The sequence below is a fragment of the Strix uralensis genome, chromosome 2 (genome assembly GCF_047716275.1).
Source record: "Strix uralensis isolate ZFMK-TIS-50842 chromosome 2, bStrUra1, whole genome shotgun sequence".
NCBI classification, from domain to species: Eukaryota; Metazoa; Chordata; class Aves; order Strigiformes; family Strigidae; genus Strix; species Strix uralensis.
Window position 1 is genome coordinate 123,439,526 of NC_133973.1, and position 26,093 is coordinate 123,465,618.

The 26,093-nt window shown below is 36.9% G+C and overlaps 1 protein-coding gene across 8 annotated transcripts in view; it reads right to left on the bottom strand.

Moving 5' to 3' along the window:
* Positions 1-2,543: 2,543 nt before the first annotated feature.
* Positions 2,544-26,093, bottom strand: part of YAP1 (Yes1 associated transcriptional regulator) — a 98,497-nt gene continuing 74,947 nt past the window's right edge. For 2 of the 8 annotated variants that reach the window (XM_074860204.1, XM_074860199.1), the window contains 5 exons: positions 25,139-25,320; positions 23,584-23,631; positions 12,495-12,625; positions 7,260-7,372; positions 2,544-6,645 (listed from right to left, as the gene is read on the bottom strand). In XM_074860204.1, coding sequence (XP_074716305.1) covers positions 6,407-6,645; positions 7,260-7,372; positions 12,495-12,625; positions 23,584-23,631; positions 25,139-25,320 — 713 coding nt within the window. In that variant the 3' untranslated portion in view covers positions 2,544-6,406. Of the gene's footprint in view, positions 6,646-7,259; positions 7,373-12,494; positions 12,626-23,583; positions 23,632-25,126; positions 25,321-26,093 lie in introns of all 8 variants that reach the window. The other 6 variants (XM_074860203.1, XM_074860198.1, XM_074860206.1 and 3 more) reach the window with 3 other exon arrangements.

Below are 26,093 nucleotides of genomic sequence, written 5' to 3' on the forward strand. Positions count from 1 at the left end.
TTTAACAAGTCCAGCAGTTGTCATCTTTTGTAGGCACCAGAACTTTTCTCAGCAGCAGTCCAACTCTCTCCTGTACTTTCGGAAAGCATAAGGCTGCCACACAGGCTTTGCTTTTGCTAGCAACTTCTTGGACTACACTGACATCCATTGCCCCTTGCAGCCTGCAAACCACAGGCTGAAGGCCACTGGCCTAACCAGAAGGCATCTGCAGTTTCAGAGAAGTGTGGGTCTGGGATTTTGTCATACACACACATAACTAATATCTCGTTTCAACTGTAGACTTTGAAAGTCCAGAATTACAGCTGAACCTCTCAGAGGCCTCCGGGTCACACTCTTCAACAGCGGATGATGGGTATGAAAGGATTATATCGCTTGGTGAAGTCTGAAAAGGGTCACTTGTCAGTCAAGAGAGCTGAGACAATTGTATTTGCATGCCTAACAATGAAACTATGAGTGAAAGACTGAATAAAACTGTCAGCTTTAAAAAAATCACTGTTACATCAGGTTGAAGTGCTGGTTAGGAGCCCTCCAGCAGGAACAGTGGCACTGGCACAGGGAGGACTCTGTGCCCCTGCTATGACAACTGGCTGCAGAAATCAAAGCAATGGAATATGAAAGCTGGAACTTTTCCAGTCTCTCGGAAGTCAAACTAGAACAGGGATTCACCATCATTCAAAAAAATCATGCTTGCCAATAACCATCCTGTAACAGTAGTGGGGCAGCATGTTTGGTGTCAGACTGTAATTTCTGCATTACATTATAACTTTAAACAGGATGACACCTGAATTCTGGAGAGGAGGAACTCTGCTCTCCTTTGGGGATGAAGAGCACCTAGCACTACAGTCTTCAGGTGTTAGGCAAGCAAAACTCACAGATGGTAAATAAGATAAATAATTTAAAACACGCTAGAGTACTCAGAAAAAACATATGGGACAAGGAGAAAGTGGGTAAATATAAATAATTTAAAACACACTAGAGTACTCAGAAATAACATATATGGGAGAAGGAAGAAGGGCATTTCAGGTGAGATCTGACATACCATTTTTATGGAACTCTATTTTGTTGTTGCATAACATTGAAGAATAAGCCGCTTGGGCTGCTCCTGACTCCCCCCTCCCCCCCCCCCCCCCGCCCCCCCTTTTTTTTAAATCACTTGCTAATAAAAAGACAGGAAAATCCAGTAAAATTACTTTGCCTCTCATGTTCTAATACATGTCAGTTTAATACATAAAATACTATCATCAGAGTGACCAATCTCATTTCCATATAGAGAAAATACCAGTCAGTAACAGCCTACATCAGCATTTCATTGTTACAACCTCTACATTAGAGAGAGGAGTATGTCAGGAAAAGTAAAAATCATGTTTTCCACAAAAAACATTAGTCAGCTTTGTCAGATGTATTGGTATTTAGGTTTCTCATTCAACATGCTTCCTCAATCCCTTTTCTTTTGAGTAAAACATACTGGCTTTTTTAAGAGACATTAAGTACTGGATACGGTAGTTGGTACAAAGCTCTACCCTATATTCTAAAGACAATTTGGTTCTTCAGTTAGTGTTGGTTTTACCATTTCACGTCAACCAAGATTTCTCGTGCTGTACAGATGTCTTCCTCTTTTGATGACATCTAAATTTAGAGGGTGTGGATAACTATAGTTAGCAATAATGAGCGGTGACGACAAGGGGCAAGAAGAACACCTTTACTCTTCAACAGGAAGGAACATCTAAACTATGGATGCTGATATGGTAAATAGAATTGATGGTCCCAGTTTATCTCCGAATGAACCTCCAGAACAGGAGGTGCTGGACAGATCATAGCCCTATCTCCAATAATTATTTTGTTAATGATGCTAGGTGATAAACACTTTTTTTGCTGATAACTTGCATGTTAGCATAGGGAAGACTGAAGGCTTCCTTGGAAGCATATTATATCTGGCTTTATGAAACCAATACTTTTTATTTTTAACTAAGTGTTGAAAATATTACAAAAAGAATTGCCAAGTGAGCCTGGAACACCTGGACCAGATATCCTACTTTGCTCTAATACAGTCTATTTAGGGCTGCCTGCAGAACTACTGCAATGTGTCACCACCTTCTAAATGGAAGAGAGTGATACCAGCAAATAAAATCGGTGTCTTGTCAATGCCCCAGCACTGGTTTTCTACTCCCAGGTGCAAGGATTGATGTTAGGTTTAAATTTAAAGGATCTGAGTGACTAAACCTAGTTACGAACTCATGAGTAAAAGACAAACTGGTAGAAGCATTGAGCCCTGGACCTTTAACTAAGAAAATACACAACTGCACTGAATTTCAGAGAGTTGAGGCATTTCAGTGCTGAATAGTAGTAACTCTGGAACTGCTAAAACCCAAATAGTGTATCACTTCAGCCATCACAAATTGCGTGACATTAAAAAAAACCACCTTTCACAATTTCTGTTTTACAGAAGGTCAAAATTAATGAATCCTGTCAAGATTTTTTAAACTAAAATCTTCAGACACTTTCAAGGTATGTCATTACATATTTCACAATTCATAAGTCAAAACTTGGAAATGAAAATAGTGTGCCTTTATTGATAGTCTGCCACAAATTACTGTATAAACTCAGAATTAGCCAAAAATGTATCTGCTACGTGGGAAGATCCTGAACATTGCAAGCATATCTGCAAAAAGTGGATGCTTTCTCACAGTAGATAACAGACATTCTGTTATCAGCTCTCACTATAGTGCCATATGCAATTAAAGTATTGTTTTACACAGACTGTATGAGGCTCAGTCACTGTCTCTTCATTATTGCAAACACACAGAGACGTATACTTTAATGTTAAGCCTTCACTGACTTCAGTGGGACTCCTCTGTCTCTTAGGTGAGCTTGTACACAACGTTTGCAGGACTGGAGTTTATGACTACAAAAGCAGTGACAAGGGGGACAAGAACAGACATACTACAATAGGAATTCCAACAATTCAATGCATCCATCTTACTGAAGGAAATCAGTATCTTTACATACTATTGAATGTTAAAAACAAACAAAGATGTTTAAGCACAAAGTATATATTTATACCAAATAAAACAACTGAAAAAGTATTACATAAAGAAAAATAATGTAACAGAACGTACTTAAGTACCTAACTTACAGTCATGCTCATATCTAAAAGTAACATTGGTAACTAATATATATAATTTTGACAAGGGTGCATTTAAGAGGTCTCTAACATACAACATTCTAAATGTGGAGAGTATTTTTTCCAAGATACAGAAAACAAATTATTTTACACAGGCACACCTGTTAATTTGTATAAAAACATGCTTGTAAGTGAAAAGGTCACTTTAGTACTAATTTACCAGATGTGTGAAAGCTATGTAGTGTTAATCATGTTGAAATCGTCTCTTCTCCTTTTGCATTGGTGAGCGCCAACACTGAATGGTACAATATTTGATCCACATGGTTTACTGACACTGCAACCTCTTTCCAAGCAGTAGCCCTGCCCAGGTGTTGAACAGCACAGTACTGTACAGCCCCATCTGTCTGCATGTAGTGTATTTATAACTAAAAGCTATTACAATTATTACAATGATTTCTGTTTCAATATATACATCAGTATAAAATACTACCCAAAACACTTTCGCATTTCAAACAATTTTAACCACTTCATCAAAAAATGCATTTGCAGAATTAAAAAAAAAAATCCAAATTAATGTTGATTGCCAACAGTACAGCATCTCTATGGTATGTTTCCTAATAAATGAGAGAACGGAAATGTATTAAAATCAATTAAAATAAGTATCACAAAACATAATTAATGTTAGAGCAGTTCAAGGATTCCCAGTTTGTCAGTATCTACCCTAAGCAGTGCTACCCAAATACAGTATAAGCCATTTAGTGTTTCTACAATGAGAGAAAACATTCAAATATTAAAGCTGTGACAAACACACAAAAGCAAGGAAAGAAAATCTGATCTGTACTCATCCCTGTTGTAGAAAGGTACGGCATGTCAGGAGTTTGCACTCAGTGCATCATATGTGCTATTATACCTGGACACAACTGTGGAAGACAACTGATATGGAATCAACTCTGAATTTCCTTGCTGTTGTGGTTTTATGTCAGACCATTCAAGTTATAACAAAACTTAGTGTCTTTTTTTCCTGAAGGGAAGAAGAGAGAAGAATTGTAAAAATGCTACTAAAATCCCTATCTTGGACACAATATACTGCTTTAGGAGCTACTGTGTCATTGCACAATATAAGTGGCCTATTAATCACTGAATTATTGGTGTAGCAGAATATATTTGTCGTTGTGGATGTCTTTTGAAAATTGTTATTTTAAAACCTGCCTGTATCCCATAACAAGCCACAAACAATTTTGTGTATTTCAAACACTAATATCCTTATGTAAAGTAGTAAATGTCCATTTATAGTGGTAAATTTCAAATCTCTGCCTCTGAGGCTTCAGTTTTTAAAATGAGACTTGGTTCAGAGTTTTCATTCTTTACATTATCCTAAACCAGAACTATTTCTGAAGCTTAAAAAAATCCAAATGATAATAATAATATGGGGTTTTTTGTTTTGCTTTGCTGATTCATTCCTAACTTGAAAAATAATCAATGTCTTTAAAAAAACACAAAACAAAAAAACCCAAAAAATCTCTCCCCAGGAGAAGTCCCTGCTAGCTGAGATTTTTTTTTTTCAAACCCAAGTTTCACGCTTACAGTATCTTTATAGTCATGTTATACACCCTTGAAAATAAAGGCTCATGCTGAGAATGGTGACAGGCCCTTAATTATAGAGGTGTTAACTGGTGACACTATTTTTCATCAGAAAAAAAACAAAAGCCCCACAAAACTTCATAGCTTATACTGAAAGTTTGATTCATGCTCATTTTGTTCATTTAAAAATACTCTTTGGAAACTGTGTCAACTCCTGCAGACAACTTAGTGATACATCTTTTCCTGTTAAAATAAAGATAATTCATATTCACCTCTACCCCATGCTAAGCTCTACTACTAATATACACTTCATTACCTGCTCATGTCACCGTCTAACACGTATCTTTACATTCTTCTACATATAGTGTCCAGGGCTTATTTTTCACCAAACAGAATTTGATAATTATTACACGTAGGAGTTTTTCTTGAGGATTTCTTTTTTGGTGTTCTAGCCTTTTCATTGCAACTTAGAGTGATATTAATAGTTCACTTTTTCCATGCTAACTTAAGAGAAACTTTTAATAAAGTTTTTTCCCATTAAGGATTTTTAAATCTAAACTTGCTTAGATATCAAAACTGAAAACCAGAAGAGAGATTAGATGCATCTGTAATTTAAAATGGTTTCTGCTACTTTAAAATGCATTTAAAAATTGTACATACAACACTTAGAATTCTAACTTTTACATTGCTGCAATCAGATTCTAATTCAAAATCTTGCAAATAAACATGAAAAATAAGCCACTGGTCATGAATTCTAATGATTACATTCAAAGCTAGCCTTTAAAAAAATAAAAAAGTTACAGGCACAACATACTGGTTTATGTACTCACTAGCTTATCAGGCTACAATAGGCATGTTTTAAGTATAAAAAAGCAGACAATTCAGATTTAAATAAGACTATGTGAAATCAGAAAAAACCCTTAGATTTCACTATTTTAAAAAAAAGAACACCTATAATTACTTCCCATCCTACAGCTACAGTTAAACCAACTAACAAAAATAATAAAACTATTTTTGACAAACAAGTTAGGCTAGAATATGTGGCAACAATCAAAGTTCATATATGTTTCTATGTAAAATGACTCATGATTTACTATAACATAAAATATGAACAAGAGCACTTTGTGACTAGTGAAAGAGCTACTAGTAGAAACACTTAATGCCAAACAGTCTTCAGCCCTCCTTTAAGTCATATCTCCAAATCAGTATTGACTTCTTTTGACCAGATACATCATTTTTGGCTTGTCACCCCAGTATGTCATGTTTTACCACTTGCCACAGGCAGCAGGAGACAACTAGCTGAGCAAACTACAAGCAGTGACATGCAGAAATTAACTTTCAAATCTGAGTACTTAGATAAAATGATAATGCAAGCGCACACTAGGACAAAAGGAATGGCATTCGTCATCCAAATAGGCTCATCATCCCTCCCCACCCCCCTTGAACAGTAGTTGCAACAGCAATAGAAAAAGATCAAGAAGATGTCTGTTCTTCAGAGTCAACTGTGGAAAAAGGTCAGCAATATATAACAGCAGCGATGGACAAGGAAGAGCAAAACGAAAGAATCTTGTTGATTATTTGTTCATTTACTTTTTCTGAACACAAGCCAAAGTGTGCCACACTGGCTTGTTCTGAACTTCAGATACAGATGTCCTATTCTCCTTAGATCCTTCACAGATTTAGAATTCAGTCTCCCTGAGGCCCCTATAACCAAGTAAGAAAACTCTCTTTATCTAGCTTGGTGGCTGCCAAGACAGATTCCATGTCATTAAGGATGTCAGAGCTCAAAGCCTCTTGCAGACTTGGCATCAGTTCTTCTCCTTCTATATTCATCCCATCTCCTTCCAGTGTCCCAAGGTCCACATTTGTCCCTGGAATGGCTTCAAGGTAGTCTGGGAAACGGTTCTGATGGGACGGTATGTTACTTTGGCTGATACTGTCACCTAGTTATAACACAAAGCAAGAGGGATATTAAATACACTGGAAGTACCAAACCCACAATTTATCAGGACAACTGGTTAGAGGTTAATCCTGTATCTCTTGCATCACACAAGCAACATGATTCATAGAAATCTATCACAAAAAAAAAAAAGATGACTCGACTGCATGTAGATGTACAAAGAACATGCCTCTGTTTCAACATTTTCACCTACTGACCCAAATCTCTACAGATCTTTGATGTCATTTAGCATATTTTAACTTTTGCACTTAAAGGAAAAAGACAAATACTGTTTTGGAGCAGTATTAGCAACACTGGATGAGGTACTATTCTTAGCTCTGAACAAACAATATTCCTTAAAAAAGCAAATGGACACTCAAATTCCATATAACAACAGTATTGATACTACTTATGAGCAATCCCCCATCCTCCCAATATAGAGTTGATTACAAGTATGTTTTTCACAAATCTAACTATAATATTTCTATTACAGAAACAGAAGAAGGTAGAAAAACAATGTGAAAAGTATCACAGCTTCTCAGACTTGTTTGTTTTCATTGCAAATGGACACAAGTATATTTCGAAAACATGCATTAAGGGATGTACACAAAAACAGACCTGTATCCATCTCATCAACACTGTTCAGGAAGTCATCGGGGGTTCTGGGTACACTATAACTGCTCATGCTAAGTCCACTATCTGTGCTTTCATCTCTGGAGTGGTATGTTCCACTGTAACAGAAGAAAGGGAACAAAAAATGAGGGTAGAGTAGTGAAGAAATTAAAATATAAGCTTGTTTTTGAACCAATTCAAGGTCTTTGAAAACGTGTCACGAGAAATGCTCTATTCTAATCAAAAACTAAAGCTTTTATCTGTGTTGAGACACATGGGTTTTATTTTATGCAGACCTTTTGCAATTAAAGTCGCATTATTTAGATTCAATTTAACTTGATGAGAGCATACTTAAGCAGCTTTAAAAAAACCTGCCTACCTGTGTTCTGCATAGTTTTAAACTTTTCACACCCACCCACAGCTAAAAACCATTGGAAGCATCTCACAGATAGTCCATAATGATTATAAAAATAAGAATTATGGCATACCCTTTCACACCTCTATACAGATAAAAAAAAATTCTAACTATTAATGTCCCCGTGTTTAATCAACCACTGAAGTGTATTTCTAGGTCACTGCTGTTATAAATAGGAGCTATAGTTGAAATGCCTTTAGCGATTCTTCAATTGCTTCCCACTGTCGCATTACTACTAGTTCAGTCATAGATGTTATGGCAAGAGAGCACCCTAAAATAAATCAAATACTGTCAAGAAGCCATCCTGTAAACAAACCCTGTTCAGAACAATCTTGTTGACAGAACAGTTAACAAAACAGTGATGGCATGGGGCCTTACATGCATTCACTTTCTTACTGACATCTTACTGCCCGTGGAGTGAGCAAGACCAAGAAAGCTGCAGTGGGAAATCTGGGATGGGGCAGGGGGAGAAGTAGGTCAGTATATTGAGTTGACATAGCAAGGTTTTCGTAGCAAGGGGGCTGCTTGGATGGCCTCTGTGAGCTGACCCCATGTCAGACACAGCTGGTTCCAGCTGGCTCCGAAATGGTCCTGCTGCTGCCCAAGGCTGAGCCCATCAGTGACAGTGGTGGTACCTCTGTGATAATGTATTTAAGGGTAGAAAACCACTGTGCAGCAGCTGGGAAAGAGGAGTGAGAAAATGTGGAACAGTCCTGCAGACAGTGAAATGCAGACAGGTCACTGAAGAAGGAGGGGGAGGAGGTGCTCCAGGTGCCAGAGCAGAGATTCCCCTGCAGCCCGTGGAGAAGATCATGGTGACACAGGTTGTCTCCCTGCAGCCCACAGAGGACCACGGTGGAGCAGATCTCCACGCTGAAGCCTGTGGAGGATGCCACACTGCAGCAGGTGGAGATGCCTGAAGGAAGCTGCAGCCCATGGAGAGCCCATGCTGGAGCAGGCTCCTGGCAGGAGCTGTGACTCATGGAGAGGAGCCCAAGCAGGAGCAGGTTTCCTGGCAGGAACTGTGGCCTGCATAAGCAGCTGTAGAAATATACCATTACCTCCCTCCCCCTTCACCTCCTAATATTCAAGCTCACAAAATATTTTCAAAATCTGTATTTCTTCAGGTTCTGATAGCACCCACTGAGAATCCTTACTGATTTTCCAGCTTGAATACTAAATGAAAATCAACTTGACTTACTGCTCAAATTAGCATTTGAAGACATACCGATTCTTCTCATAATGTGCTCATGAAATGTATATCAAATGCCTTTTTGTCAAGTATGAAGAACCAAACAGATGATGGTTGAACAGCTATTCAACATCAGATGGAAGTAAAATGGCATCAGCCATGAATATATATAAATTAGATTTTACAAAGATATCTTTGCCATACAGGAAAGAAACCCAACATTTCTTTACAGTTAAATAATACATTTTTTTTTAATTTATTTAAAAACAGTATCACCACACATTTGACAACAGTCCTAATAATTAAGCTATTTAAAACTTCTATGAAAAAAATGTTGCTTTACTTTGTGGGATAAAATACTAAAAACAGAACAGAGACTACACTGAACTAAATCACTCTAGCTGAGAAAGCTTTTTGGCTGCTGCTCTCACACTTGGAATGTCCAGCCCTTTTCTTCAAATCACTCCTTAATACACATTTCCTCTTTCTTCATCAAGGATTTCTTCATTTAGTAGTTGCACCACCCAAAATTACTGCATGCAACTAAATTGCATTACTCAAAATAAAGTGGATGCATCTTCAACTAATACCTGTTAAAATGTATGTATGCAAAAGAAGTCCCAATTTAGGAGTTAGAGGATCACCATCACTACCAATATAAATCTAATAGACAAAAATATATAAACACAGTAGCAAACCAAAAGGTGAAATAAAGTCTGCATTGCTGGATGTCCCATTCAAAAAATAAAATTTACCCCAATGACAGTAAGTACTGAAGACAGCAGGCAGATCAACTACATAAATGAAAACATTAGTGTACATTTTCTCAAATTGCTCCAATGTAGCAATTATCTTCTGAGATTTTTTGGACATTCTGATTATGTAGGCAGTGGAAAATAGTCAACAGCCTAAACTCTGGATATCCAACTTTTGTACCTGAAGTTAGGAGGACTGTCTCACCAGGAACTTTATATATAGCCTATAAAGATAGAAAGAAGCATTTCTCTAAGTCTGAACTTTAGCATAAAGGACGTCAAGGACATCTTTAGGGCAAAACCATTGGACTGATGTATCTAATTCAGAGATAGCAACATGTATCCACAAATGTGGATTTTTAAAAAATTTATTTCCTTTACCCATATGCCAGAATTAAGTGTGGTGATGTACATAAAATTACTTAGAAGGGGTAAATGCTCAGACCAAAATGCAAATTAAGATATTACGAACTCAAGTCAGGTACTGATTTTCAGTATTTCACGTGGGGTAAGGCCTACAAAAAAAAGCCCAGTTAAACATATTTGGAACTAGGCAAGTAGTATCTTTTTGCACTTTACAGTAACTAGTCCTTACTAATTATCAACCTGCCAAAAAATTAAACATGAATTTGCCCTTTCTAGCTTTTTTCCTGTTTCTAATTAAAGGTAAAGATTCATCATTTTATATTTCATGTGTGTGGAGTCACAATGGCTAAACTGCAACAGTCCACTGCCACGGCCATTTGAAACCTGAACTCGCATGCATTTCAGGTCAGAAAACGGGTTTTGAAGATGTGAGGATTCTACATCATTTAAGAACCAGTTTCAAAATATACCTGAGCTCAATGTATGATGGTAATAGCCTTCCAAAAATTCAAAGTAGTATGTTACTATAACACATTAAGGCCATGATTTATCTACAGAGGCTTCTTATAGGATAGCAGGTTAGTTTTAAGATTTCTTGTCCTTTTTATTTCTTGAAACAGGGCCAGCACAGCTAAGGCTCACACCACATCCCAGGATGAATTCCATAGAGGACAACCCCTCCCTCTAACAAAATATTAAGTTTTCTAATCAGATTTTTCTGTGTAGGAGATAAGTCTTCCTGAAGGGCCTACCCAAAACTTGGAAATACCACATAGTTCCTTAGGGAGTTTAAATAACAAAACATCACTACTTTCTTCCTCACATGCAAGGCCTTTTTTTTTTTTTGACTTGGTTTTCTCCAATATATACAAAGCACTGTGTACCTTGAGAAACTTTTCTCCCACTCTCACAGTAGCACACACAACACTAGCACAGACAATACTTCATGCAGTAGCAGAAAAAGCTTAAAAGCAACTAATGTTATTTACATAACCTAAACTATATGAATGACAACAGATTCCACTGGCAAGAGGGAGGGTATGTTCTTGTACCATCTCTACTGAACTTTACTAATTTTGAGAATTAGAGTGAGGATAGAGTGTATGAAATGATGGAGAAGTCTCCTGGAAAGGTAGAAAATGAAACAAACTTAAGCTAAGCTGATGGAATATCAATAGCTGGGAAAGCTACATACAATGACAGTACATCTTTAGGGATGAAGAACCTAAGTGTGAGAGATCAGCAACATTAAGGTATTTAAAAGAATATGGGAAGGAATTTATAATTGCAGCAGAGGTTTACAAAGATTTTAACAGTTTTCAGTATCTGAAATTATGGCAGGTATTTAAGCTTGCCTTACGCCAAAATCATGCCAGTTCTAACATTATGTGGACTTCTTACCTTGTGAGCAGGTTTGAAACTGTATCGGTGGCAAAAAACATGGAAGTTAAGACTTACACTGACAGAATCAAGATTAATTTTATGGGGTTTTCCATGAGTATAATAATGTACCATTAAAGATGGGCATGCTTCATAAGCACTTACAGTAAGCATCCTAAAGTTAAGCTAACATTTCAAGATAATGCAGAAAAGTAGTGATGAACTCCGACAGAATACATAATTTTTCTCTTTTATGGTAGGGGATACTGAGTTGCTATTGGTTTAGACTGCTGACAAAATATATTCCAATGAAAAACTACAAAATTAACTACGCTAGCTTAAGATCAACTACTTGATACTGCTGAAATGTTAGTAGATTTTTACTCCATTAATTAAAAGTTTATGTGGCTTGGAGATTTGACTGTTTTACCATTTTCGTATTTTCTTTCCAGCATGCTAAGCAAAAAATAGATATGACATCTCAAGCTGCAGCAGTTTCTCCAAAGTTGTAATGGTTAGTATGAAGCATATGCAAGCTGTAATTAAAACAGTACCTCCAACAAAACAAACACTCCAACTCAGAGAGATTAGGGAAAAATTAAGAAAAATACTAGTCTATATTGTAAAATTCTAAATCTTGAATTAAAAGACCCACTTCAAAATAATACAGCATTTAAAATGAAACATGCGACTATTTGCAGACCTAACATTAACCGAGTAAAAACACTGCTAAATTAAATACCTGAACTGGAGGGGAGGGGTGAATAGAGAAACCTTAAAATGAACCTCAAGGTGTAGTCCTAAATGTGCCTCATAGTTCATTTGATCTCATAGCAAGTTATTCACAAATTCTTCTGAGTCAGTAATTTGAAATGACTGTTAGTCAACAGATTATGCAGAGGCAAACATGTTAATACTTTGAATAAAAAAACCTTCCTACAAGTCTGAACAGACTACTTCCTCCCACAGGAGACAGCTTTTAATCTTCAACTTTTACTAGACTTGCCATTTAAGGAAAGATTCATTTACAGCTGTGGCTTTTGGCACAGACAGATGTTCAAAATAAACTATTACATGTACCAAACAGAATTTTAAATCAATTTTTTTCCCCTCTAGTAGCTACTCCTACAAACCTGTTAAGAAACGGATCAGAACTATTTGTAGTCATTGTTCTCAGTTCCTGAGACATTCCAGGAGATGACACAGGATTTTGAGATCCACCGTCTTGTTCCATTGTTGGAAGCTGGCTACGGAGAGCCAATTCCTAGAACAAGGGGAGGGTGAAAAAGAAAGATTATGTTAGGCATTTGAATGCACTTTTCAGATACATAAACACATGACATTATAGGTAATTGATGCTTTTACTATTTCCAGTTACAAGATTTAAATGAAATTAAGTTTCTGAACACAAAGCAAGAATTTGCTATGATAATGAAAGTTCCACCAGTCAAGCTCACTATTACAGAGACTTCACTGTAAATGTATTTATGGATATAAATATCTGTATGGTTACATAAATATTTTCTAGTTCACTTCAATACACTTTTGCTAAGTCTATTCTTAAGATCAAAACACCTAAGATATGTCTGTCTAGCTCTGCTGATTAGCACTTTTCCTCCATTTCTTTTAAGTTCTGATTTAGCCCCTGGTTTCCTTTTTACCTTGCTTGTTTCATTCAGCAAAGTTTAAAGTCTTTCCCTACAAGTTCCCATTCCCTCCTCCTGTTTGAGGCATGCCTTTTGAAATTTCTGATTGATCAAATCAGTGATTTGTCCCATATGTAAATTTCAAAGCTCTTCAAATCCCTAGCAATTTCTTCGTTAACACTAAGACTCTGCTCTTCTGAAGTTACAAACCTAGATTACATGAGTATTTTTACGCATGTGACTGTGCACCAACTTGAATCAATCCATCCATAAAGCTCGTCATTACTACTTAATGAAAATAAGTTTTAACATAAAATACACAAAATTAAAGGTGGGTGGAGATAACCAGTATTTTATGTAATTTCCAGTGCCCCTCTCTCCCTTTTTAAACAGGTAATCTGTGAGTTACTCATGTGAAAAATACAGTCATTTTCTTCAAGAAACTCTCCTAAAACATCGTCAATGGCTCTGCAAGTCTGTGCTTTGTTAATGTAGAGACTGGTAAAGAAATCTATTGACTATCTTGTCGCCATTATTAGTAGTATCTGATTTCCAGGCTGTGCCTGGGAAGCTAATCTCAGGCAAAACCAATCTTGTCAGTACCCACTATTTCTCACTTGTAAAATGAGAGGTCTTCACCCATTCTCAATTATGAGCCTAAGGACTACTGTAGACTTTTAATATATAAAAATAGTCTTCTCCCAATTCTTCTTCAAAGTGATTTCTTTTAAAAAAAGTTTAAGGTTATTTTTTTTTCCAGCAGAATTGTGCCAAATATTAAATGCTTCCCTACCTGTTTTTTTCCTTTTCTAACCTGGATACACTTTACTCCCATTCCTGTGGATTATTGTGCTACATATTTCTCAATACCAAGTTTCATGTCTTGTCCTATAAGTTTTTCTCACTGCAGCTGATTAGACCTTTGCAGAAAGCGTACAAACATACCATTGTTTTTTGTGTTCATGACACCCAATTGCCTACTCCAAGTAAATCCAGTCCTCTGCTCACCACTAATTACTTGGCCACTGTTCTAATAAATAGTAATAATACTCCTTCTCCTCATTTTCAGATCACAGGATGGTAGGCACTTTTTAATCATTTCTGTAGGCTTATCCATATGCTTTTCATTTGCTTACGTAGTAAAACCAAGTGCAAAGACTATATAATGAGGTCTTACTTCACAGCTAAGTTTAGAAACTTCTACCAGTCACATCAGCCTTGATACAAGAAGGCTGATACACAGGTAGACTCAATCAATTAAGAAAATGAAAAAAAAAAAAAAAAGGTTTTCTTTCCTAGAATGCTTCCCCAATGGTGATCTGAAGAAGGTAGAAAGTCTCAGAACAGCCATCCCAGAGATGGCTCAAGAACTCCTTGCTCACATCACAATCTTTATGCCCTTCCTCTGGAGACAAGAATTCTTCCAAAAATCACCTGAGCCTTCCCTTCTCTGAGAAACTGCCTTCATGTGATGTAAGTACTTTTAACTAATTCTATCTTGCTATCTGTCCAATGAAAAAGGAGGGAGAGAAAATAAATAAAAAAATATCACTTCATTTTGCACCATTACTTCTAGAATCTTTTCAGCCTTGGGTTCATACCTGAAATACAGTACACCTTCCTTCTCCGCTCTGATAGCAGAGCTGTCAATCAGTGAGTGCTTTGCTCTTACATAGCTACAACCTGGCTGTGGCAAGAATGCTCTGTTCTTTTCCCTTTTCCTCTCGCCTTGATCTGTGCATTGCATTTTCATTTCCTTGGGCTGCAGTCCCTGACTAGGATCAAGAGGAGGGACCAAAAGTGCCAGTAGCCTGCGGAAGAAGCTTAATCACACACCAGTGCCCCTAACAGTGATGACAAAGCAAAACCAACATGGAGTCATTTTTATATATAAAGCACTAAAATGACATTGTATCTCATTGTGTGGTAGGCCTGGTCTTTTCCATTCAGCAGTGTTACCTAATGTAGTAGTTTGGTTTTTTTAAAAAAAAAAAAAAGGAGAGAGATTGAGAGAGAGAAGATAAATCCATACAGATGACCTTTTCAAGAGCTACTGACACCAGAAAAGAAAAAAACCCACAAATTAATCTTCTGTACCTTAAAAAAACCCTCAATACAAAGGAATAAGCAATTCAGAAAAATGGGAAAGTTACCTTTGTATTTTCTAAATCCTTAGAGGGTAGGAGAGATTCAAGTTTCATCAGTATATGAACTTAAATAGTATGGTAAAAATAAATGTACCACAGATGCTAGCCAGCTAAAAGAGAAAAATCACATTTCACTGAAGGCACACTAAAAAGAGATGTATTAAAACAGGCGGGAGAACTGTATTTTGCCTATTCTTTGGCACATACAACGTAATGAAATAAGTATTTTTAATATCAGTACTACTTTTATCCTTGTTTCAACAACATTGCTAAAAGTGCAAAACTACAACTATTTTAAACTATTTATAAGTAGCATTACTGCTACTTATACAGGAGGCAGAACTACAGCACTTTCCCCTAGAAAGAATGTTATTCCATTACTCATTCAAGTAATAAATTTATGTCAATCTGGGAGTCTGAAAGAGAAAGGAATTGCCAAAAAAGACGAGCTATTCAGAAACAAATACAGAGTGATTTTTAATCATTCCGTAAGACAAGCAAAGTTTTCTACACGCCCTAAAGAGTGTATTAAGACTATTTTTCCTAAAAGGTGCATGTAATGGAAGCTAAAGTTGCTTGAAGAATGGTCTTTTCATTTGTTCTTCCTTATAAAATTGACTTTCAATAAAAAAAGTTATGTGTTTCCTGTACTTAAAAAAATGTATGGGAGTGTACAAGCCTCTCCCAGCTCCAAACAGAGCAATGTGAACTCTAGGCTTTTAGTTCATGCTTTAAAATATATCCTTTATTAGAAGTATTTTAAGTCTGGAGGCAAAAATAAAACCATGACAAAATCCTGGCTTAGATTTCTATAACTTGATCTCATCCTATTTTTGTAAGTATGTAAAACTTTTTTAAGTACCTCTGGGAAAATAAAAGCTTAGCATTCCTATTGTTAACACAAAAGCTGAATTCTGGTTATTACATAAAGACCAAAATGATCTGTCGTCTCCTTAAGCAAAGTAATTTTAAAAATAAGGTCAGCATTGTGTTATTTATCTGGCTGACCTTAACCATTTTTTTTTCATAATTGCATGCAGATTAAGTTTTACATCAAGTTCCAGGTCATTCACACCACACTGCTCAACTATCAAATGATCCACAGGCTTCACTGGGATGGGAAAGAAGTGTTAGAGAAAAAGAGAAGACCATGACACTTATGGGCAGACTTACAGCACCAGTTGTTTCTTCAGGGTAAGTATTTATGTTCTTGTTTGGGGGCCACAAAGTTACAGCATATGTACAAAAGAAAGAGGAAAAACACATGGACCGATGAAGACAAATGAATTCAGCAACAAGCGGATATGCAATTAGTAAAGAGTAAGGGGGAAATGTAAATTATTCAGTGTTCCAATCGTGAAAAACAGCAAAATTAGAGAGGTGATACTGATAGTGATAATTAATTGCATTGTATAAACTTGGCAAAGAACTTAATGCTACGCAGAGCATTGCAAGCACAGATAAGGCAGCATAAATTGGATTAGACATTTGTAAATAAAGTCTGGATTCTTGTCTGGTTTTGCAGTCCTTCGCTGCGCTGCTGCTTCCTACTCCTCTTCGTACCTATCTGCCCTTGGCTCCAGCACTGCACCTGCCCAGCTGAGGTGTCTCAGAGCACCAGTGAAGCAGGTACGTGTCAGGAGGAGTCTGCAGTCATGAAGGCCATGCAGAGCCAGACGGCCTCCCTCCACCTATTTTTGTTTGCTTCTAGCAAAAGCTGTTATTCATGGCCATCTCGTACTCAGGTCAACATGACTCATATCTTATGCTGACCGGTTGCTTTAGCAGTATTTTTGCAATGAAGTTTTGCAACTGCAAGCAGCACCAGTGATCCAGTAAATCCACTGCAGTGAGCAACAACTCCTATACAGACACAGAATGTGTCCTGAAGCAATCAGGGGCATAAAACCCAGACACAGGCAACAAATGCAGATCTGATTTATGCTATAGACTTTTAGACAGGGTATTTATCCATAAAGATCTACATACGCAAGCAAGCAATAAAGTTTTGTTAAACTGTAAAGCTAAGGTGCTGCAAGTGGAATTGGAGCTTCTGAATTTTGAAGTTACTCATATAACACAACTATCTTTCCTACCGTGTAACTTCCTTCTACCAATGCTCAGCGTTTCCCACGTAAACCAACAGAGAGTGTGAAACTCAAATTCTACAGCCCTTGCCACACAAACTAACAAACAAGTTACACTTAGCTCTATGGTTTTCAATTATGAATGAAGCTATACTATTTTAAAAGCTGAAGAACATTTAAAGCACTTAGTTCCCAAGATGGCTGAAGAATAGCAATGTTGCTTTTGCAGTAAAATTAGCTGAATTCCACATTTGGTATATTTTGATGACAGCCAACATACCCTTCTCCTCCCAAATCCAGCCACACAGGACTCCCTTTCAATCCCCCTATCTATATCCAATCATGCTTGCACTTTCTAGGCAGTATGCAGAGTAGTGTCTTAGTTTACTGCTCATCAGAAATACCAAAGACTTAAATAATAATTAGGTCAAGGAACATCTCCATAATTTCTACAGAAAATCCAACTCCAAGCTGAAATTTCCAATGCTCTGACAAAACCTTCTGTTTTATTTAACAGCGTTTAGAAGAAGCAGAGTTTGTTAGTCAGGGCAGAGGAAGATGTGTGCCTTGATCTCAATCACTGTGGGTCACAACCCAGGGACAATTCCAAAGCAACTTTTTACTGATAGTTACAGATGGCCTTTGATTGCATATTCTTACCCCTCCCTTCAGCTGGAACCAACATTTGTTATGTCCATACAGTAACATAATTCAGAAAACTGACCTAGTTGAAAAACACTTTTTCTGATAGATCAGGTGTCTGGTCTGTCTTGCAGCACAGCCACATGAATGCTTCAGATACTAGATTATGAAAGAACAATGTTAGACACATCCTGTTTGCTGCCTTATTATTAAGGCAACTTCTGGCAGACAGCTGAGTTTAATGTATTGAACTGCTGCAGTTTGGTTTGCCAGAGCATGTCTACCAGACCTTTCAGTCTGGTGACTATTAAGAAGTTAGTATTTTGCTTTAAAAATTCCACACAGGTCCCCAGCTGCAGTCTTCAGCCCCAGTTTAGGACGGCTCTAGACAGCCGGTTAAGTCATGCCACTGCTGCCTTACCTGTAAGCCTCATGGTACTCTGTAACACTGCGCTGTGCAACTGATACAGAGTAAATGACAGGTACTTGACAGATCATCTGAAATAACCTTTAGCTACCTAAAATACAAGTGCTTTACTAGAAATAGATGCCTATATAAAAAGAGGCAATAGGCTAAGACTCATTATTACTTGCTGAATTTACTGCCACAGACTGAAGAAGTCAATTAATTAATTACAAAGATTTTTGGAAGGTAATCCTGTAAATAACAATGGTTTGTTACCTAATGAAGTAAAATATTCCTGCTAACAATAACATACCAACGGTTCAATGAAAACTGAGATAAACACATACAAAAATTATTTCTGCCTACTTGGAATCTTCAAGTTACTTACAGTATCATACAGGGTGCTCAGTTCCCTTATCTGCATGACAGTTCTCCAGTAATATTTTGTTACTGATTTTGGAGAGTAGGAAATCAGTAACAATTTCTGTTCATTGTCTAAAAGAAACATCTAACAGAAAATTTAAACTATGAGGGACATAGCAAAACTTAGTAAAAAGAGCTATCAAGTGAGTAAAATACAACAAAAGGAGGGATAAAATATTTACTTTCACTAAAATGGGAAGTTTCAGGTATCATTTGTGACTATTGATTTAAAAAAGTTCAATCAGAAGGAAAAATTTTAAATGGGAAGAAGACTTTGTTGGAAAGACTCTTCACTGTGTCTTAGCCAGCCCTCATCAGAACTTTTCACATAATGGATCTCTTCAGAAGAAGACATATCACAGACCATTTTCCCGATCAAATATCAAGCAAAAGGCAAATTAAAACTGAGGGACATAATACAGCTATGAATTTGCTGCAAGTGACTTCTTGTTTTCTTCCTGCAACTTGTAAACGTAATTTTCAAAAATGTTTCTATATACCAGTGGTCATATCTTCACTGGTCAAAAAAGCCATGTTCAAAGACCAAATGGCTGCCTTCAGTACCCCATCTCTGTTAAAAAAAACCCCAAACCAACCAGAACCTCACCAAAATCCAACACCAACACCCCCCCCCCCCCCCCCCCCCAACATGAACTCCCTTGACAAAACCAAGACAAGTCATTTATCTTGTTAACCTAGGTCAGCTTCAGATAACACAGAGGGATGGGAAACAAGACATTCAAGGGACAATACTGTTTGGGATTCGCTGAGAAACTAAAACAACTATTGCCTACCATTTCCACTAAGATTTGAACACAAGTGTATCTTGTTATTGAAAGAAATATTACAGGGAAGAGAAAAAAAACCAAACAAATGAAAACCTAAGTCTTCAGTAAAACTTCCAGCTTCACTAACATCATAGAAGTTCAAGAGTACAGAATTCAAGACTGTTCTTGTTTGCAACGATGCCTTCCTTACTTTCTAGAATGTCACAAATCTGTCAGTAACACAGCTTTGTATTGGTATACATGCAAAGTGACTGAAAAAATCTTCTGTTGAAAAATATTAATAGTGTCCTAAGAAATTAATACTTTCCTGGAACACTTGAAATCTCAGCTAAGCTGATGAAAGATGTCAAACACCAACTACAATGAACTTTTACAAAAAAGGAATAGTAGGAAACTAAAATAGTATTTCAAATTCAGTAACTATTCAGTACTGTAAGTGCTTGTATTTTATGCAGTAAGAGAAAATATGAAAAAAGTATGAAATAAAACCAAGTGATTCAGCAAACTGTGACAGACTGGCCATATGTCTTTGCACGTTCTTTGCTGAGTAGGGGAATTTTCAGAATGTCACTCAAAAGTTGATAAAAAGTAAGTCCAGGGCAACAGGAGAGAGAATACGAGAGGTACTTCATAAAATGTAAAGGTCAAAAGAATGGAGACAGTGAACAGAGACCACATTTCAGGTATGCAGAACTACCAAGAAAGCAGCACAGAAATAATAGAAAGGTAAGTTGGAAAGTACAACTGAGCAGAGTAGCAAGGAAGCAGGGCTGTATCTGGTTCTCAGGCAGGGATCTCCATTCAGCGCTAAAAACAAGCAGAAGATATGGAATGAGCAAGCATATACAGAGGAAGCTATCACGTTAACGGCTGTGTAGTATGCTGATCTTACTAACAAATACCCTAATCTTAGCAGCAGTCAAGTAATAAATCTGCCGGTCTTAGCACAAGAAAGTTGTCTGCACAACATCCAAGAATAATGCCATCAGTACGTCAAAATTATTTGCCTCTCTCTCTTTCCATCGTATACTAGAAGGCAAGAAATCTGTTACCTAACAGATTTTATGATTTATACAAAAGTTGACCAACACCTACTTTAGGTGAGACGTCGTTAACAACTGGATACTAATTGCAGGAAGATGGAAGGAGAGCTAGTGGGGATGGAGAGATAGTCAAGTCAGTCTCTTAACCAAGACAGGTAGTCATCTTCAAGGTGTTCATAGATAATTGATGATGATGAACGTAAGTAACTGGACAGATGCTTGGTATTTTCTTGGATGTACCAATAGCTCTTGTTTATGGAAGTTGTAATTTTTGGTTCAAATGCCTTTGACTTGGACATTTTTAGAACTATAATACAATATATCTTCATTTTACAGTACTTGCTTCAAAAGATGAAGCTGAGTAACTGTTTAATCTTTCCAGAAGGTATTTAAGTGCTAAGACCTCCGTACATAACACTTCAGTGTTAGTGTCACTACAGGATACTACAGTATCATGGCAGAGAGATAAAAACTGGCAAGGACACAATGTTCACTCAGTACCAGAAAAACCTGACCAAAGATCAATACATCCATGACACTGGACAAAAATGTCAAGAAGGAAGAAGAAGTTGGGCTGGCTTCAGGATGCTGGACTAAATGACCTCCATCAGTCCCTTCCAAGCTATTTGATTCTGTGATTAAGAAAAGCAGTTAAAAGTTAAGGAGCATTTCTCAGGTTTTTTTATCCATTTAAAGAGATACTTCACTAGAGGCAAGCTTCAAGAATGCTGGTGCCATATAATTTACAAAAGGAAGACCTTGACAATCACTCTCTAAAATAGACTTAGTCTTCCCAGAATTAAGAGAACTGAACATATGAGGATTTTATTTTTGGTACTGCTTAAAAGAACATCTAAAGTTTAGCAAGAGAAGCTATTATTCTTGCCCCAAGCACAGCTTTATCATTATGAAAGCAGATAATTCCTCTAAACTTAATTAATTTTATTCACAAAAGAAAGAAAGGATCTGTCATAAAGAAAAAGTTGACCAAAGATATGTTTGTTCTTTCTACAGATTTTTCAGATTTACTAGGTTGACTACGACCTGATAGGATGTACAGATTGGGACTTCAGTAATAGCATCATTGGAAAAGGAAGACCACATTTGCCTCTATAGTGCAAGGCCTCAAGAAGCATTTAGAGAACAATTTTCAGAAGCAGTTCTTTAAGCACCTTCTTCTGCATGTGACTGCTCACTAGATTACTGAAGTCACACATGAAAACACAAAAAATACATTTAGATGATGAACAATCTATTATTATAGAACTTTTAAACTGACACAATTACCTACTCTTCTATCCACCAGATCACTCAAACATGGCTTGAATCATTAGCAAGTGCAGACTAATAAAACTGATCCCAGGCAAGTGAGTATACAGGTGAGCCTGGTATGAAGACAGTTGAAATGTAACTGGAATCCTGATTTTTGCATAAATCCTTTCATCAGTCCCCATCCCAAACAAAGCAGAGTGACCACTGCTTATACATTCTATGAATTATCAATAAGGCCCCTTTGAGTTTTTGCACTTTTTTAGTGTTTTAAGTCAGAATTTCAAGAAGATTCAAAAATCTGATCTTACTAAGTGTGAAACTAATCCTGAAGTTCTCCATTTGCTCTATATTTCTGAGTTGGCAACAGGAAAAAGCTACTGTGGAAGAGTTAACAACTGTATGACAGGGCTTCAGGCATACAAGAAAATATAGAATACACTTTTGGCATTCAGTAAGAAAAACATCCCTTCTGAATGACCTAATTGTGGCAGAAGATAAGGTGTTTCCAACTGGTATAGAGGAGTGTGCTTCTCTGTTTATTCCCCTGTATACAAGCAATTCTTAAGGATTTTTTTTCTTCTCCATAACAGGGTCTAATATTAATTGTTGAGATCATGTTGTTAATGCGCTGTAAATGAACCAAACTATTACATCTCAATTAAAATGCTTCAGTTTTACAGCTGCACTGATATTGCCAAACAAGAAAGTAATTTTTCCAGGGGGTCAGTACTGTTTCTAAGGTCTGAGGCTCCTATTTTGAAGATGATCTCCTCAGGAGAACTAGTAATGTACACATTTTGCAGTACTCTTCAGAATGCAATAGTACACCAGTACTCCTGGCTTCCAAACACAGGATACTTTCTTTTATTATGTTTTTCTTGACGAGTGTGCAGAGTGTTTTTTCTTAGAAAAACAAAGTATAACACAAGCCAACATAAATACTGTCCTAAGAACCAGTAGATTAAGAATACTGTTAGCAATACCAAGCAAGAAGCTCTCTGAATATATCCATAAATCCACCCTTTCAGAGATTCATTCCATATTCAACTTCTGAAGAGGCTAAAAGAAGTCTGCATTAAACTGTTTATTATGCTTCACATTTTGACCAATTTTCTTTTGGTCTGAGCTTGGGAGGCTCTTCAGAATTGCTGTTTCCTATATTGAAAATGTATCTGTGCTGAAGCCTGTTAAATGTCAAAATGGAATAATTACATGTTATATCCCCATAGCAATTATTTTGTTACTCTAATCTATTAAATAATTCTGTTACACTGCACATGCTTAAAATTATAAATATTTCAAGTGACTTTTTATTAACCAATTACAGATATCCTTCTTAAAGATCATACCTGTTTAAACAAACTGGTAAGAACATTAATATGAACAGTACTTAAAAGTCACAAACTACTACCTTAGATATAATGGGAGGTTTCCTTTAAATATACATCTTGATGACATCAGGACTGGAACAGCAGTATCCTCAAGAACGCTAAACAAGCAGGTTGTTTTCAATGCAGAAAAACGTGCAATGAATTCCTCATTTGCTTTTAAATATTGATATAAAGTTGTGGTAATGCAGCACTCTTAAAAACAACGTTAGGGTTGTGACCAGAGAAGTGGTTCAAAAATGTGTATGGCAGAGCTTGGGTTTTTTGTTTGTTTGTTTTTCTTTTGTAGAATGCCTTCATGTAGCAAAAAGTTCCCCTGCTAGCCTAATTTAATGCTTTCATTTTTTCTAATTATGCTGAAACATCAGTTAAGAGCCTACCTGATGTTTTGGAGAATTTGCTGTGCTGGGATTGATATTCCGCAATGCCTAAGAGTAAAAATAAGATGGATAAAAATTACTTTAGCTGCATCGTTTGCCTATGCAAGCTGTCTTATAAACACCATCTTGTAGTATCAAGCCCCCAAGACAGGCCAGATGAGACAGGATAAGGGAGTTAAGAAACTGTGAAAATCAGGACACAGTAAAACAAAACTCACAGATTTACCAAGGATGCGTATTTGACAGATAAGCTTAACGACCAGGGAGAACAACATGAAGGGAACTGGCTGTCACCTGGTCCAAAGTTAGTCAGATTCTCAATGACAACTGAGGCAAGAAGACAATTAGAAGGCCTACCTAGAAGCATGCTAGCACAGGGTAAAATGTTTGTTGGTGGATTAATTGCAAAGCAGGAACAGCAGAAGCCCAGGTGCTTAAGCAGAGAGAAAGTCCTGATGCCACCTTTGCAATGTATTCTTACCTAGAGTACTATAAAAAGTAACGGCTGTAAAGATGACCCATCTTACACCAAGAGATGCTGAAGGTTCCTACAAAACAGGCCTTGACTACAAAGGGGATAACGGGAGTCAGATTCCAGGACAGAATACTGCAGGTGATGAAGAAAGAGAAAAGCTGTCTTTGAGGACATTAAGATACCATCCTCTCCTGATACAAGGCCCATCACCCAAAGTGAAAAGGGAACAGGGTAAGATTTTAGAAGGTTTTCCTCAAAGAAAAGATTAGTGCTTTCTCTGGCAGTGTCAAAAAAACAAAGAATATCCTATCTAGCACAGATGGTAGTAACTCTTAAACATTCAGATGGAAAAATCGAAGCAGAAGGCTTAGAGTCAAAAGGAAGTCAAGCCCGAATTAAAAATCCAGAGATTCCAATGTCCAGTCCTACACTTTAACATTTGCTACAGCTGTATTCATATAGTAGAAAAATACTGAAAGGAATAGCTTGCAGCCTAATTACGAAGTTTGAAATTCTTCACCATAAGAAAACCACTGGTTCAAAACGCGGTATGAGCGATTCAGTTGTTCCATGCTCCACTCCACTGTTTAAGAGATAAGATTTCAGCAATAAGGTGTCTCTTCAATGTATCTTATATAAACTTTAAAAGTACTTTGAAATACTACAGACTGTGACAGGTTATAAAAGTGAAATTCTTTCCTCCACTTAAAAGGGAGAACTAAAGCAGCTGTGGGAACCAACTTCTTGCCTTTTTGCATGACTCAGAACTCAATGAATATGAAATATATTCTCAAGAGGAATATCCAATCAGATCAACAGTCCATGATGTCATCCTAATAGTAAAGAAGCCTGTTCTCAGAGAAGTTCTGTTAGAGAGAGGAACGAGGGAGGAAAGCAAAATCCTTCAGTTTGATACTTTCATTACCAAGCTGGTAACAGGATTAATTCAGACCTTTTTAGAGCTCAAAGTTTTTTGTACAGTCACTGGTCTTTAAGACTCACTGAAACAACAACTTAGTCAAAACAAAACATAACATACAAAAGAAATAGTGGAAGTAGGTGTCTAACCTGTGGCCTCACCTGCCGAAGCAGTTCTTGATGCTTCAGTCTCAGCCTTTCCTTCTCCATCTGTAGCTGCTGAAGTCTCATCTGTTGCTGCTGATTGGAGCTACTCCCACCCATCACACCACCTTGGGGACTCTGAGGAGCCAGAGGGGGTGGCTGTTTCACTGGAGCACTTTGGCTGATTCGCTGATTCATGGCTAGGGAACCAAAACAATAAACATTTAAAAATTAAATTCAAACAAATACATGCAAGGAAAGTATTTTCCTTAGAAGGCACGTATTAAAAACTTCATAAAATTACAAGCCATGACAGTACAAAACATGCAGCTACACTCATATTCAGAGCATGAAATGTATGCTCGCGTGTTATTCCTGTGAAATCAATGCAGCAGTCTCATGTTTAAGAGTACATACTTGTTCGAAAAGCTTCTGGAAACAGTTAAATGTGTAAGTTTGTAAAAAATTCAAGAGTGGTAGTAAAATATTTCAAGTTTAATTAGAAGAATCTCTCTTCTTTCTAATAAACTTCTCAATTGAGACACAAATAATACAAAATCACTTTTCTTATTCATGTGAAATTTTAGAATCATTAAACTTGGGAACACACAGAATAATAAAACAGATCATCTCACTTATATCAAACTATGTTTGGTTAAAGGCTACCATTTCTCCCAGTGTGGTGCAGGTCATGAAACAATCATTCTCATCTCTGTCACAACAAGTTTTGAGTGTTACAGACTCCATTCAGAGCATCTTGACGTGCAAAATTAAGAACTGGTACAGAAATGGCAGATGAATTATACAGTCAAAAATACTGCCATCAACATAGGAAACATTTTACTAGTGATTCATTTTCTTTTACCCCACAGAAGTATGTGATGCATCTTTTCTGGGGTGTGGAGAAAAAAGTGTCATCTTGTATGCATAATGCACAATGAGAACCCATCTTCCCTTCCCCCATAAAAGCAAG